The 15,306-nt window shown below is 47.4% G+C and overlaps 1 protein-coding gene across 1 annotated transcript in view; it reads right to left on the minus strand.

Moving 5' to 3' along the window:
• The window catches only part of LOC8030815 (apoptosis-stimulating of p53 protein 1), a 274,058-nt gene that overhangs the window by 63,160 nt on the left and 195,592 nt on the right, over positions 1-15,306 (minus strand). The window contains 1 exon segment of the mRNA XM_042293751.1: positions 5,516-5,804. Coding sequence (XP_042149685.1) covers positions 5,516-5,804 — 289 coding nt within the window.

A 15,306-nucleotide genomic window follows, 5' to 3' on the forward strand; every position in this document is an offset into this window, starting at 1 on the left:
ACAGTTCCTGTCCTCCCGAAGGATGTAGAAGGCCTCCCTTTTTATCATAAACGTAGTTGTGAGTAGCGCTCTTTTCTGTCTTGTCCTTCTTCTTTCTACTTTGTGCGCTAAATACCTTAATATGTTAGACTACCAACTAGTCCAAATGTCAACTTTACTGTGAATGTGGCAAATAGGGAATGTCCGAACTGGTTGACGCAAGGGTTTCCCCGGGAATTGAAGTCAGGCGGGGTGTCTAAATTTTTAGGGGGGGGGGGGGGGGGGGGGGGGGGCATTGAGATTATGGGAGTAAACAAGGGGGGTTTACACTCCCGTAGGGGGGGGGGGGGGGGGGTGTAGGGAAATCACTGGATGGACGCTGTCTCACGGCTGCAGCATTCCAGGAGGAGAACTCGAAAGCCAAGAGCAAGTTCAACTTCGTCTCTATAATTGTCTTAGTTTAGGTACGTGGCTGCAAGCTCTTCTTAAAACAGCAGACATAACTTGGCCTCATAATTTATCCCGGCAAACCAGTCGATAATCGCGTTGTTGCTGTATTTAAAGGATGGCGTTCTACCGATGCAGGAGCTGTTTTCTCGCCTTGCATCGTTCGACGTATCGGAAAGCAAAGCAACGCTGCTAAGTCTAAAGACCCACACGACCACCCATGAAACCAATTTTAGTGTCACGAGGTTTGAAGGGCATCCCTTGGAACCGTCTCCACGTGCACGCAGTTTGCAGATGGACGTACTACAGGGTGATTCAAGGAGACGCCAGGCTCTTTAAATCGACCGGAAAATTCGGTTTCTTAACCTATCGCGCCACGACTTTGTGCAGCGTTGCCCACAAATGGTGCTTTTTTTTTTTTTTTTTGTAAAATTTGCAAAGAGCGAGCTTACCTGAGGAAAAAGCAAAAAAAAAGAAAAAGGCTTAGCTCCTGTGGAAACACGGCGCAGCCACTGGTCTTCAAACAACACGGCGCCGTTTCGCACGGGAGACAAGAGATGGCGCAAGTGGTCGCGACGCCAACTGCCGCCAAGGAACGAGCATACGACGCCAAGAGCCGACGTCTTTAGCACACAAGGAACTGAGGTTCCTTGCTGATACCGCGCCTGTTTTTGTTTCTAAACGCGCGCCGCTTTTGAGTGGAAAAGATCGTCTGCTAAAAACGCCGGCTCTCGGTGCCGTATGCTCGTTTGTCGGCGGCGTTCGTTGCGCCATCTCTTGCCTCCCGTGCGAAACGGCGCCGTGTTGTTTGAAGACCGGTGGCTTCGCCGTGTTTTCATAGGAGCTAAGCCTTTTCTTTCTTTACTTTTTCCTCAAATAAATTAGCTCTTTGCAAATTTTACAAAAAAAAAAAAAAAAAAGCACTATCTGTGAGCAACGCTGCACAAAATCGTAGCGCGATAGCTTCAGAAACCGAATTTTGCGGTCGATTTAAAGAGCCTGGCATCTCCTTGAATCACCCTGTATATCGCTTTGACTCGCAGGCGGCACAGGCGCTAAGCAACACTTTTGTCAAAAAACTATTCCTCCCCAGGAGCCGACGCCGGCGCCAAAAGCGAAATGCCGCGAGCCCTAAAAAACAGCGCGCAAATACTAGTGGCATCTATACCTAATCAGAGCTAAAACAGAAAGGCGGCGACTAAAACAGGAAGCAAACCCCACAACCCGTGAAGCTAAAACCCCCTCGTGAACTAAAAACCAGAGACGGCATGAGCCACAGAGCACACGCATGCAATTATCGCCTATTATCTCCTGGTGCACATTTCTCTTCGGAGGAACTACGTTGCTTCGCAGAAGGGATTATAAAGCATTATCTTTCCTTCTTTCCCTCTCCTGTCACGGTTTCGGGAGGTCGCGTAGTCTTGCGATCGTGAGACAAGACAAGCGCGCTGCGGTCATTAACAAAGTGGTTACCAGTCACGTGTAGTTGCGTCTTGACAGAATGAATTCAGCCATGGCAGCGACTTACAGCGCTTGTAGTGCATCCTGTGGTATCCTAGCAAACACAAAAAGAAGATAGCAAAGCAGAGAAATCTTCGCAGTGTGTAAGATACAATGATAATGCAATTAATTGTCAATTCTCCGAAGAGGATCGGGCAAAATCCTCCAGTTTGTGTATTCCCTATTTGTAGCCACACTCGGAGTTGACTAATCGTCTCGCACTCGTTAGAGTTATTGCAGCACAGGTGAGTGCTTCGCGGAATTCGTCAGTTTGATTTAAAGAGGGATAACAGAGTCGTAAATTGAAAGAGTTTGGCCATTCCTTGCGAAGTAAAGGAGGCGAATGAAGAGGCGCCATTGGCCGAAAGCGAGCTGGGCGTGTTCCAGAGCGTCTTCACAGATTCGAATGTGACCAGCTAGAAGCCGTGAATAATATCCTTGCAGTGGTCGCGAACAAAAAAAAAAAAAAAAAAATGAATACTAAGCGCGTCGAGTAACTTTTGATGACTGAAAATATGGTGCACGTGCCTTTTCGATTACGGTCATGTAAAATCAAAATCTATACTCCGTGTCACTAGTTGTGTGCAGCGCAGGCGAAGGCAACGCCAGGCGATGAGAGAAAGGACGAGCACTAGGAAGGCAGGATAGGCGAGGCGGGCAATTGAAGGCGAGGGGAGAAAGGGAGAGCACTAGGAACACTAGAGAGGAGAGGAGGTTTCTCTTCTCTCCAGCCTTCTTAGTGCTTGCCCTTTCTCCCCTTGCCTGGCGTTGCCTTCGCATGTACTGCACGCAACGTCATCCGCACGCCAGGCGCCGAGGGCCGGGAATATGCCATCCGAGCGGTCAGACTACGTCCGAGCAAAACAGAGTTCGAACGACACATTCCATTCTTACATCTTTTTGCATGATCATAACCAAAACATCACGTACACTATATTTCCAGCCACAAAGAGTTACTCCATTTAACTCTAACGCACTTATGAAAAGTGTTTCTCTCTACCACTGCTACGGCATGATTTTTGGCTCCTGGTTAACCAAGAGAGAATGCCAAGCCTTCTATCTGCGTCTCGTGTACGCCCTGGCTCTGCCCGCTCCTCCCATTGACCAAACGCTCTCTAAGTGCGGCTCTGAGGGACAAAAGACGCCCTCTTGCCAACGTGGGCAACTAGTGTGCTCAATATCTTTACTCACATTTTTTTTCATTTGTTTTTAATTTTATATAAAATGAATAATTACAAATGTTTTTAATCTTAACGGACGTCTTACTGGAAGTCTGGAACTGTTTACCTTGGTCAGCCGGACGTACAACCGTCATGAATAGCAGTGTAACAAGCTTGGGCTTATATTTGCATATAATTTGCCACCGCTGTACTTACTTTTCTACTACTTTCTGTAAAAAAAAGTTTAAAAAAATGTAGCAGTGATTATTTGCTTTCGTCCCGCGTTTATGGAAAATGTTCAGTTAAAGCTCCTAGAACTTGTAATTTTAAAGGGCAAAAAAGAGTTATTGTTTAAATTAATAAAAAGGAAAGGCGACCCAGGTATTTTTTTAATTAGTAGCTACCCAAGCAGCAGGGATTTTGGCTAAGCATCGGCCAATAACTGGCGATGGTCTTTTGGCCAATGGCCAAGGAGTGACCATTCATCGGCCAATGACTGGCGATGGTCTTTTGGTCAATGGCCAAAAAGTGGCCGTTCATCGGCCAATGCGCTGATGGCCGGTGGCCATTGGCCTTTCTCTGGCCATTGGCCAATGGCCAGAGAAAGGCCAGTCATTAGCCAATGGCTGGCCACTGCCTGGCCACTGGCCAAAGGACCATCGCCAATGGTTGGCAACCTCTGTGCGGCTTGGGAGAATACTTGAACTTGAGCCCAATACCTGAGTACAGCACAACAAATATATCTAGTCATAAAATGCACATAATCAAAAGATAATCTCGTCTGTGGCACTGGGCAAAAAGGCCGGCGTGGAAGGTGGACTTTGCAGCGCTGTAACTTTGAAGGAAACAAAATGATGCAACATGTTTGACACAAGACTAAGAGTATCGTAAATAACTCACTACATATTTTAAAAACATCGAAGATGTGTTTTTTTTTTTTTTAATTGCAATCTGAAGTTTTTTAAGTTCATACTTTATGACAAGTTTGGAGCGACATAAACCATTTTTGAGATAAAGAAATTATCTATATACCATTCGCAAGAATGTTTTAATCAGAAAATATGACATAAGTTTTAAAGGAACACTGATAGGGTATCTATGCTCGTCAAGTTTTTTTATTTGTACGTGACACATAAGAGCCTAACTACCCAGAACAGAATTTGCGGCTCGAAATTCGTTTTCTTTGCGCCTGAAAACCGCCGATAGAGAACTGGCCAGTTCAATTTGCGCTCACTGTCTTCTCTGTGATCACGTGCCGTTTTCTATGGTTTAGACACAACCACCAAATAAAATCAGAGTCGTGGGTCATCGAAGGCACACACACTCAATATTAAAAATAGAAAAGAAATATGATACCCATTTTTTGCGGCTTCTGAAAAGCTGCAAATACGTCAATTGAAGAAGAAGAAAAAAAAAAGTTGCACAGCCACATGATTTCCTGGTATCTTTCTCCTCTTCTATATTTATTCTTCCTCCCTAGTACAGTTTTAGTGTCGGTTCCGAAAAGTTGCGCTTTTTTTTTTTTTTTACTGTATTAAATATAAACGTGATGCTGTAGCAACATATTGATTGGGTAGTTTTCTCACACCATAATCAATCGCCTGTCAAAGAATAAAACAAAAACTTTGGAGGGCGTCAGTGTCCCTTTCATGTAGCTATTCAATTTGTTCAGATAGCGGCGCAGAAATCTAGTGACAAAACGTCAATGAAGTCATGTTTGCGCATTTTTGACGCGAAGTGAATAACCTCCAAAATGATGCACATCTTCAAATCAATAGTTCCTATATTCTATTATACGTGTCAAATATATTAGATTTCTTATATCCGTAGTTTGCGTAGTAGGTGTCATAAAACATGATATAAACGAAAACTTCAAACATCAAACATGCCATTTTAGCGCACTCATTTTTTTTTTCAGATATGTTTTTTGTTAAATCTTTTTTTGATTACGTTCCGAACCTACACATGTTAAAAAGTACCATAAAACATTAAAAAAAAAAAATCTGAACTTGCGTGCATGATGTTATCTCCCCCCAGCGTTGGCTCCTTTTCAATTATCGCGCATGCCCACAAACGTCGAACTTCCAACCTGGTCAAACCCAAACCTCGGTAGGTTCGCGACGAGGAGTATAGACGCTTCTTTCAAAAAGAAAACAGCGCGATCAGCCAGCACTTCGTGCCGGGTTGCTGCGCTGTGATTAGTTATTGCTGTGATTAGTTATTGTTAGTGAGTAGTTGGAAATAAAGGCCTTTTGGTGGGCAGTGCGGGTGTGGCGATGCGATTCGAAAATGGCCCGAGCTTGAATACGGAAGCTCGGGCGTTATCATTTTGCTTTGTGACGGACTGCTTGGAGGACGCGCTCCCTGCGATTTCAGATAATTGGCAAGAATGCTTTCCAAGCTGTCCGAAGAGTGGACTAAGGACTCACTGAGGTTGGCGTTGTTGGCGTGCTGCTGGTCCACCTGGCCCCTGAGCTGCCTGAGCCTGCGCAGCTTGAGTTCTTGCATCTGGACGCGGTCACGCAGGGCGCGTAGCCTCTGCTCGGGCTCATGGCCTTGCTGTTGTCCCTGCTGGAGCTGCCGCTGGTGCTGCTGCTTGAGGAACTTGAGCCGCTGCTCCTTGGCCACGAGCAGCTGCTGCTGGGCCTCGATCTGCTGCTGCTGGCGGGCAGCCACGTCGCGCAGCTCGGCCACGCTCAGCTGGCCGCCCTCGGGCAGCTGCGACAGAGACACGCAATGCTGGAGACCACGCTCAGGCATATGCCGCCACAGGCTAGTCGTATCTTACTGGAGTAGATCTTAGTTAGTGCCGCGGGTCATATCACGTGAAGGTAGAAGAGCGCTGGACGCTAGCAAGTTTTCCAACGCCAAGGTACAAAACCTTTCTTCCTCAGTGAGACAGAGCATACTTTCGAGTACGCCCCAAGCCCATGGAAGTTTGCAAGCGACCACGCTTCAAAAGCTAGTATGGCCACCGTGGGCATGCCTTCGCCAGCCTTGACTATCAGACGATCTACAGAACGTTCCAAAACGATTCACGTTTTTCTTTTTTTTTTTTCATCGCAAAAAGTGAATTGTACGCATCGCTGAACGCTCATTCTCCGCCCGAATGTATACAGTGTATGCTAGCGGTCTGAAACAGATACCAATGTTTCAGAACTAACCGTTGTCTTACTGAAAAGTTAATAGTAATTTTCCGGAAATCTTAATGGGAAAACTGCGGCCGATGGAGTTCAATACATGAATTTGAATGGCGAGTTACCAAAAACAGGGCTCATTTTCCCATCAAATTTTCAGAAAATCCCTCATAAATTAAAATAATTGGTAACGGTTGGTTCTGAAAGTTTGGCATGTGGTTCGTATCGCTAAGCGCTACATTTGGGTGAAGAATGAGAGTTTGCGGTGATGCCAAGTTTAGTATTGCGATGCAAATAACGCTGGAATTTTCGAGGGGACAGCCCGCGTGTACGTCAGCAGCAAGACAGCGGCGCCCACCGATCAACTTACAAACGTCTATGCACGTCCGAAAGTACGGCCTCTGGGCGCTGCCACCTTGCTGCGCCTAGATCGGTCCAGTCTTAGCTGCGCGTCCACTGTTGCCAGTCTGGTACCTCAGCATAGCGTCCGGCGCCCCAGCGGGGTCTAGCGCCCCCAATCCCTTTCAGCGCTCCTTACGTTTCACGGAACTACTCGCCACATTCGACTGGCTTGGGGTCCTCTGCGCTCCATCCTGAGGGCCTTCGAAGTGTGGCGGCTTGCAGGCGTGCGCAATGCGAATTCCGATGAGAATCGGATAACCTTAAGGCACGGAGGAACCTACTGGGGCAGCTTTGCACTCTGGCTGCTTTCTTCGCCTTAGCTCCCTCCGTGTCCAAGCAAAAACGTCGGAGCACTAGGAGCGCTGTTTACCACCGACAGGGGCAGAGTTTAACAGGTGACAAAGCCTGTTAAACTAAAAAAAAATAAAAAAATATTTACTAAGAAACTTTTCACTGTGATTTTAACTCAAGTCTGGGGCAGAAGAAGGAAATTTTTAACGCGATAGCGTTTAGGTGCTCGTGTCGAAGAAAACCCGGCATCGGCGTTGGCTCCGGCGTCCATGGGACCAAAAAATCCCATAATGTAACGCGCGCAGCCATGTGCGTCACACGTGGCTGCGCGCGTTGCATTACGGGAATTACCCGCTAAATTTGGCAAAATATTTGTCCGCCAAAGTTAGCAAAAAAGTTTTCCCGCCAAATATAGCGGCGAATTTTCCCGCCAAATATAGCGGCGAATTTTCCCGCAAGATTTAGCGAAAACTTTTTGTGGAAAATTTAGCGGGTCGACAGGCTCATGACGTCACAGCCACGTACGACGTCACGTGACACGTGACGCTACGGACTAGATACGGACTCGACCACACACACACGCTTGCACGGCCTGCCAACGAGCACGCCTTTATATGAGAAGGCTTTCCGAACGGGGCCCAATAACGCTATCGCGTTCCACTCCCAAAGGCAAAGCTTAAAATGTCTCCAAGATTTTTTTTTTCTTTTAGTGTAAGAGAAAGTAACAAGGACAGAGAGCATCTAGAGACACCGTCTGTCCCTGTTACTTTCTCTTCCACTGTAAAAAAAAAAAATCCTTCTGCCCCAGTCTGGGGTAATATCATCATGATAAACTTCCACCAGCTCGCTCGCGCACTGACCGTAATTTTACTAAAAAATGTTACCTTAAAAAAAAAAAAAAGTTCGTATACGCCACAGCAGCGGGGGCCCTCTAAATACATTTGAGCTTCCGACCTATTTCTGTTGCAGCAGCCACGAAAAATTAGCGCATCATAATTTCATTCGATCGGACAAAAACAACTCAACGGCTGGTGCCGGCACAGTGTGTTGGAAACGCGCGACCAGTGACATCGCCGGTAACATTTTTTCATCAGTTGGCAAAAACCGTCAAAGGTTTTTTTTTGTTTTTTTTTTTATGCCGGTTAAACAACGTGTATTGCTCAGTAAGCAGTCGTTATTAGGGGCTTTTAGCACACCGTTCCCGTGTTCCGCGTACCGGACTACGGCAGCCTTGGCAGCATGCTTTTGAACGCGCGCCCGGGTGATACCGAGACCGCGGGCTTCAAAGCATGCTTCAAAGGCTCCGGGGGTGCGGTACGCGGAACACGGTAACGGTTTGCTAAAGGTTCCTATCCTTTCGAGAAAGCGTTTTTATTGAGGGAGAAAGATGGAAAATAGAGAAAAATTTATCTAAAGTCTGCGAAAACAAAGGGGAAAAAAAAAAGAAACTCTTGCCTCCTGCAGCGGCGGAACCAGCCAAACAAGCCGCCACACAAGAGCGGCTATCGCAGTGAGCAGATTGAGCGCTGCCCATCGCGCCCCATCGGAAATCGGTGCGACGGGCTAACCGGAACGTGTGCGCGACGCTTATTTCTGCGATGCGAATCTGCCGCGTGTCGTGTGATGTATACTCGCCGTTCAGTCTGCTGCCTCCGTGTTGGTGCGGTGGTGTGCACAACGTCCGTGCGCTCGGTTAGGGGGTCCATATCACATGAGCGAATGACATTTTAGCGAACAGCGACATTTGAGCGAATGGACGTTTTAGCGAATAACGGGGGCGCGCGTTAACCCATCCGCCGCGCTGCGCTTTACGCCGCTTCGCCGGCCGACAGTCTGCGGCGGCTCATTACAAAAAATGTGAACCCATTTGGCCCGAGTTTGGCCAGTGGGTGTGGCGACGAAGGCGCCGGAGAGGAGAAAAGTAAATGAAAGGGAGGAGAGCGCCGAAGGAGCGAGAGAGAAAGAAGGGAGCAGTGAGGAGACGACCGCCATTTTTGAGCAACGCTGTCGGAGACTGGTCGGAGAAGAGCACTGCTGAGGCTACTCGTCGTCTGCTACGGGCCGACTTCTTTTTCGCCTGAATAAAAGTTTGTGGCTATACGCCGAAAAATCTAAAGTGTCATTCGGTCAAACGTGGGCGTTCGCTAAAACGTCATTCGATCAAGTGAGTGCCTCCCCAGCCAAAGCTTGAAGCTCGATGACAAACCAGAGTTTCGTCGCCTTGGTTATGACTTTCGTATGATCGCGCTAGTCGCATCTCGCCGGCAGTCGTTCCCGCTCGAAACAACAAATGTCAAATGAGGTATGCAATAAAAACAAAGTTGAAGCCCGGAATGTCTATTCCGAGTTCGCGACAATTTCGAACGCGTCAACGGTGTGGTTTAGGGATCATCCTCTCCCTTCGATGTTGTCCGTAAGTGAACGTGGACGGCTGCTGCGAAACGGTGGTGCGTCAAATCTTCCCAAGCCTGCCGGCGGATGCTTAAACAGAGGCGACATTGTGGTATATATATATATATATATATATATATATATATATATATATATATATATATATATATATATATAGAAGAAAAAACCCTTAGTGAAAACAGCAACAACGGACGATTTAATCTTCGACGTGTCGGCCGGAATCCGGCCTTCGTCAGTCCGGCCTTCGTCTTCCTGACGAAGGCCGGACTCCGGCCGAAACGTCGAAGATTAAATCGTCCGTTGTTGCTGTTTTCACTAAGGGTTTTTTCTTCTTAGTTTTATACCCACGCCTTCGGCCTCCCGCCACCATGCCCGTTGTGTGTGTGTATATGTATATATATATATATATATATATATATATACACATATATATATACACACATATATATATATATATATATACACACATATATATATATATTTTTTTTCTTTTTTTATCCGCGAATTTTTGTGAGATTTCGCAGAAAATAAATGCGTATTTGCACTTGTTATACACCACAATTGCTTCTTTTTTTCGCGAATCTGTCACGCTGCAGTTTCCTGGCCCGAGTCGCTGCTTTAATCCCACCGCGCTGAGTTCTCTGACGAGGCGCGGCGAAGTGGACGCGACCCCCTTGTTCCCCTCCTCCGGGGATTGTCATCCTTATTCTTGTCCAGGTCGCTGCACGTTCGCATTAATTGCATTAACATCGGATTTCTACGTCGGCGCCTGTTGGGTTTGCCGACGTCGGAGCATAAACAGCCCAGGTCCATTGGTAACGGCGATCGCGTCGTTCGGAGCCTCAACTTACGACGATGCAAGGGACTTTAGCGACGAGACCGACGAGGCCTCCGTCCTGGGCGCCATGAGCCTAATTGTCCAGCCGCTTAGCTCGAACCCTCAAATAATCACATTCTTCCAACTATGTCACGGAGCAAATATTTTTGCTATTTTTTATTCTAAATTTTAAATTCATGCCTCCCAGAAATATTTGAATCCCCCCCCCCCCCCCCCCAAAAAAAAAAAAAAAAAAAACACGTTTCCTTCATGTTTTTACGTTCGATGAGGTCCGTTTCATAGCAAATTTCAAACCGGTTCGAAAGTCATTAGAAGGCCCCTTTTTCACGCAGTAAAAAAGCTTGAATCTCTCATTTTAGGCAGCCAGAAAAACAAAATAAAAACGGTTCCTTGAAATACTGCCGTTGAAGATATAACATGCAGCGCGGAATCCCCCTTTTAGTGCTGGCTACACTCTAGTCTGGGCAGGGTGGAAGCCGAGGCCCCCGATATTCATCTGGGAAAGCAGCGACATCCCGTCGGCGAAATGGCCTCCACCGCGCACGGCCAACGCGGGCAGCGCATAACGTATGCGAGAGGCAGATTTTATCGGTCCGGACGCGCCGAGAACGCCGAGCGATCGCAGGTAGTCGTGTCACGAGCAACGGTCTTCATATTTCGCTCGTCCGCCGGCACGCTGCGGGCCTCCGTTTGCACCTGAGTTGGCAGTGCGCTGGGAGCTATGTGACCCGTCGGATCTCCACCTAATAACCCAGCTCTCTGCGCCTGGCTATGGGCGGGAGTCTGATCACGTGATCAAAGGCCGACGCGCGATCGGCCCGGCGAGCAGGCCGCTTCCACTGCACTGGCGGGGGGTGACCGGACTGTGGCTCATTCTACGCCGGGGACCCGCAGGGACGATAACCCCCGTCCTGCGCGCTGCGGACGTTTCCTGCAGGACGTCGTCTTTTAACGACTGCGTTCCCGGGATCCGCAAACTCTTACCACGCTCGGAAATCCGAGCGTCAAAAACAAGATAACCGAAGAAAAAGCGAATGCGATATAAAAACGCCGACGAGTAATATGCGTTAAAAGAAAGAAAGAAAAAAGGACCGTTCGCTACGAGGGCAAAAGGAACGGCACCCTCGTATACCTGCTTTCCCCCGCTGACTTCCGGCGCCGAACAAGCAGCAAAACAAGCTCCCCATGTTCGTATTATTGTCATGCCAGGCTCAACCACCAGTCGGTAAACAAAACAGTGTAAAACGTGTTTTTTTTTTCTTTTTGTCTGTCACATTGATTTGTTTGACCGGAAAACTGGGTTATTTGAACAGCATTCGCTAGGACTTACAAAAGGAAGGAATACGTATAGGTTAGTGCGTTGCACGTATATTATGAGACGCTTGCCTCTCTAACTGCGACCGAGACATTGGCTGGAGCATATCCACCAGCCAGGTCTCGCATATCTTTAGATCTGTTGATGAGTACTCCTTCGTGATTCACCTGACAAAGGAGACACGAAACTAATCAACATGTGTACTCCATTCGTAAAACAAGCCAAAGGCCTAAAGTTGACGCATGAACTGACCGTAATCTGCAATTCTTAGACCTGAAACTTGGCTTGAACAACAACAAGCCCTCTTGAAATCCTGTGAGTTTCATGAAGCTCTTAAAGTTTCATGAATTCATTGAAGCATTCATGAAGCATTCGGAATATTGTGTCTGCCGTTGCTGGCTCCAGACGCTGCGTTCGTGTGTTCCTGCGTGCACGAAGAAGAGGCTTCGTTGCCACGGGGACGGTGACTATAGAAGACGGACTTTATCGTGCAGAAAGAGACGGCGGCTTGGCGAGATCACGTGCATGGGTACTTCGACCGTGAACAAAAAAAGTTTTAAGTAAGGACTTAAAGGGCAACAAAACCACATTTTGCGGTAGGCTACTTATGGCCGTAACTCAATCTAAGGATCCTAAAAATACCAAATATTAGATTCATGCGCAGCCGATTTCTGTATTAAAATCGGTGTCAGAGATCGGTTACCTCGGAACCATCGCACACACCAGAGGGCGCCATCGGACGAGAACTTTGTGCGATAGTCTGAGGTAATCGATCTTTGATACCTCCTTTACTAGAGAAATCGGCAACGCACCAATGTAATGTTTGGTTCTTAGGGTGCTTAGAGCCCATAGATTGAATTATGATCATGCACAGACAATCGCACAAAGTGGATTAGTGCCTCTTTAACGCGGATGACTGATTTTATCTAGTGCCTAATACGTTGACGAGCCTTAAACGAAAATTACGTTTTTAGCTCGCAATTTTGACGAGGTTTGTTGTACCAACATTGGGCTAAATTACCGATGTGGCAAAGATTATTATATTTATTACAAAATTTGCAGACTAATTATCGCGGTAAATTGTATTAAACGTCACCCTCGTTCCGCGTCCGAAATTTAGCGGTTTTTTCGGGATTCCTACTGCGTTTGTTTTTGTTTTAGCTGGTAAAACTGTTGTTTTTCGTCTTCACAAACTGTAAAAGAGCGCCACTGTCGCGTTGGCGCAAAAGGCATAGCGCAGCAAAAACACCGGTGACAGGAAGCGCGACAGCCGCGCATCTACGCAGCCGTCAGCTGTTTCTGACGCGCCTCGGAAAACAAGGGGCGCCTTGTCTTTCTCTCACATAACAGCAAACAGACACGATCTTTTTTTATTTATTATAAACGTATATATACATATACGTATATATATATATATATATATATATATATATATATATATATATATATATATATATATATATATATATATATATATATATATATATATATATATATATATACTCAAGTTGAGTTTACGTTTCTTTCCTCGGGACAGGCTCGGAGGGCTGGGTGGAAGAGAGGAGAGCGATCCTAGCAAGGACCAACGGCCAGGTTTTTTTGGCTACAAGGAGAGAAGCAGACGCAGCCTGGATAGAGCAACAGAGGGAGTCGCGTTCCTTATCGTCCTGGGGTCCGGAGAGGGCGACGTGCGTGCCGGTCGACATCAACGGGATCCCCGGTCCGGCCGAAAACCCTCCGGGAAAGGCGTCGCCCGGGGATGGGACACGATAGCGCTATCTCGGGCGAGGCAGTCGGGGCCCTCCGGACAGAAATACCGCTGACCCTTGGAAACAAGCAGGCCGACGCAACAATGTATCCTCGTGTCGAGTCGCTCTTATGATGATGAGGCTTTCGGGAACCCAGTCGCGTCCAACAGTCTCCACACGAGAGACGCGCACAAACTCGGACAATGCAGACAGATGAGGATCGTGTTCTCGGAGAGTATGGCAAAAACAGGATGAGCACGATTATCGCTATGATCCAACTGCCCCAAGAATGAGATGTTCAAGGGCCCCTAAACCCGTCAAACACACAGCTGGGGCCGAAGTTGGCAGAGCGCACCGATTGGCCTATCACGAAGATGAATTTGCGCTTTTTTCGCCGACGTCCAATCAAAGCACTCCGCGAACTTTCGGCTCCCACTTTGTGTTTGACGAGCTCAGGACCCCTGAAGTGGAAATCAATCGGCAATCCGCCAATGTTTTGCGGGCAAATTAGAAGCAGGCCGAAAGGGCCGTGTCGATGTTATCGGTCGGAGTCCACATGGCGATAAGAAGCCGGTAGAGGCGGCCCTTCTTATCACATCTCGGATCACTCAGTATAGCAACCCCGGGCACTTTACTCGTAATGAATTAATTAAATCTTTAGGAAAAATGCGAACCTGACAAAGCCGACGTTTCGCGGCACTAGACTTGGTTCCTCGGAAAGGCGAGCGGTCATATCTTATCAACGCAAAAAGGTGTAAGATCCGCAGAAGCCAAACTTTGCCCGAAAAAAATTCTTTAGTTAGTTCGCGCCCACGCATGGTGCCGCACGTGTTCCATTCAAAGCACACCTTGACGAATGCACGCTTTATTAGTTCGCAAAGAAGCAACTGTGTCACCATGAACATACTCTGTTATTCACAATATTCGTCTCGTCATAATGAACAAAAAACAAAACAAATCCTTGTCCGCTCCCCGTAGATAGTCCGCCTTTTAAACACACGTAGTCCTCCGAGTACGGCAATATTTTGATGGAGGTAATTTGATGCCAGTTGCTCGGCGCACGCTGAATTCTCTCATCGGCGTTTGGGGAGGTTGGTGAAAAACAGGTGCCGAACAGGGACCGCGTACTGCATGGGCATACGAAGCGGCGGCCGTTATGCATCACTCTAAGAAAAAAAGGGTGTAGTCGGGTGCATCGGGCGCACATGCACCCTTTTCCTAAAAGATGCACCCTGCGTTTCCCAGCCAGTGTACTTGTACACCGACAATGAGCATCCTCCTCTCCCTTAAAAACCTCTAGGTGTATCAGTGCACCCCGACGCTAGCCGCGCGTCCCGATCAGCTTGGGCTTGGATTCCCCTTTGGTTGTCACTTGTTGGGTTTGGCAGTTTCTTAGGAAGTATGGAGCTATCCCATTCACTCGGTATTGACAGTAGAGTGGGCGCTATGCTTGTTTTAGGCCAATTGGGTCTCCGGGTAGTATCACGTGACTATAGTCTCCAAGCTAGAGATAAGGCAGAGCACGGCACCTGCCTGAAGGCCAAGGCCACGGATAGCATCCACTGCACTATTAACTGGAACACAACGAAAGGATTAACAAATTAATCCTTTCGTTGTGTTCATTGTTGGGTTGCCCCTGAAGATAAGCCTTTGCGAGGGCACCCCCTTTTGGCCTTGAAGGAGCTGCAATTTTCATTATCCTTTCTTTTTTCTTTCTCTCCATAAGCTGAAAGCACGGAAGAAGGTAAAGGTTTCATGGATGACTTAGTACCTTTTTTTTTTTTTTTATCTCGGTGCTTCCCGGCCTAGTTTCTTGTGCGCTGCGCCGCGACCAGCGGGGCTGCCGTAGATTTCGTCCGCGTCGATGTATTCGAGTGTGCCAAGATTTTGAGTGTTTGAAAAGTCCTACGAGTATATCGGCAACAAGCGAGTTCTTCAGAAAAGCCCAAGGAATTCTTCTGATGAGTTTAGTGTTCGGTTCGGCGACTTACTGCTTCTGCTACATTGTGTTGGATCTTCACGGACCCCTTTCCTTTCGTTTTTGTGTTGTTCTGCAGTGCCCGTGTCGACATATATT

Source organism: Ixodes scapularis, unplaced genomic scaffold (assembly GCF_016920785.2).
Source record: "Ixodes scapularis isolate PalLabHiFi unplaced genomic scaffold, ASM1692078v2 PGA_scaffold4__175_contigs__length_147842914, whole genome shotgun sequence".
NCBI classification, from domain to species: Eukaryota; Metazoa; Arthropoda; class Arachnida; order Ixodida; family Ixodidae; genus Ixodes; species Ixodes scapularis.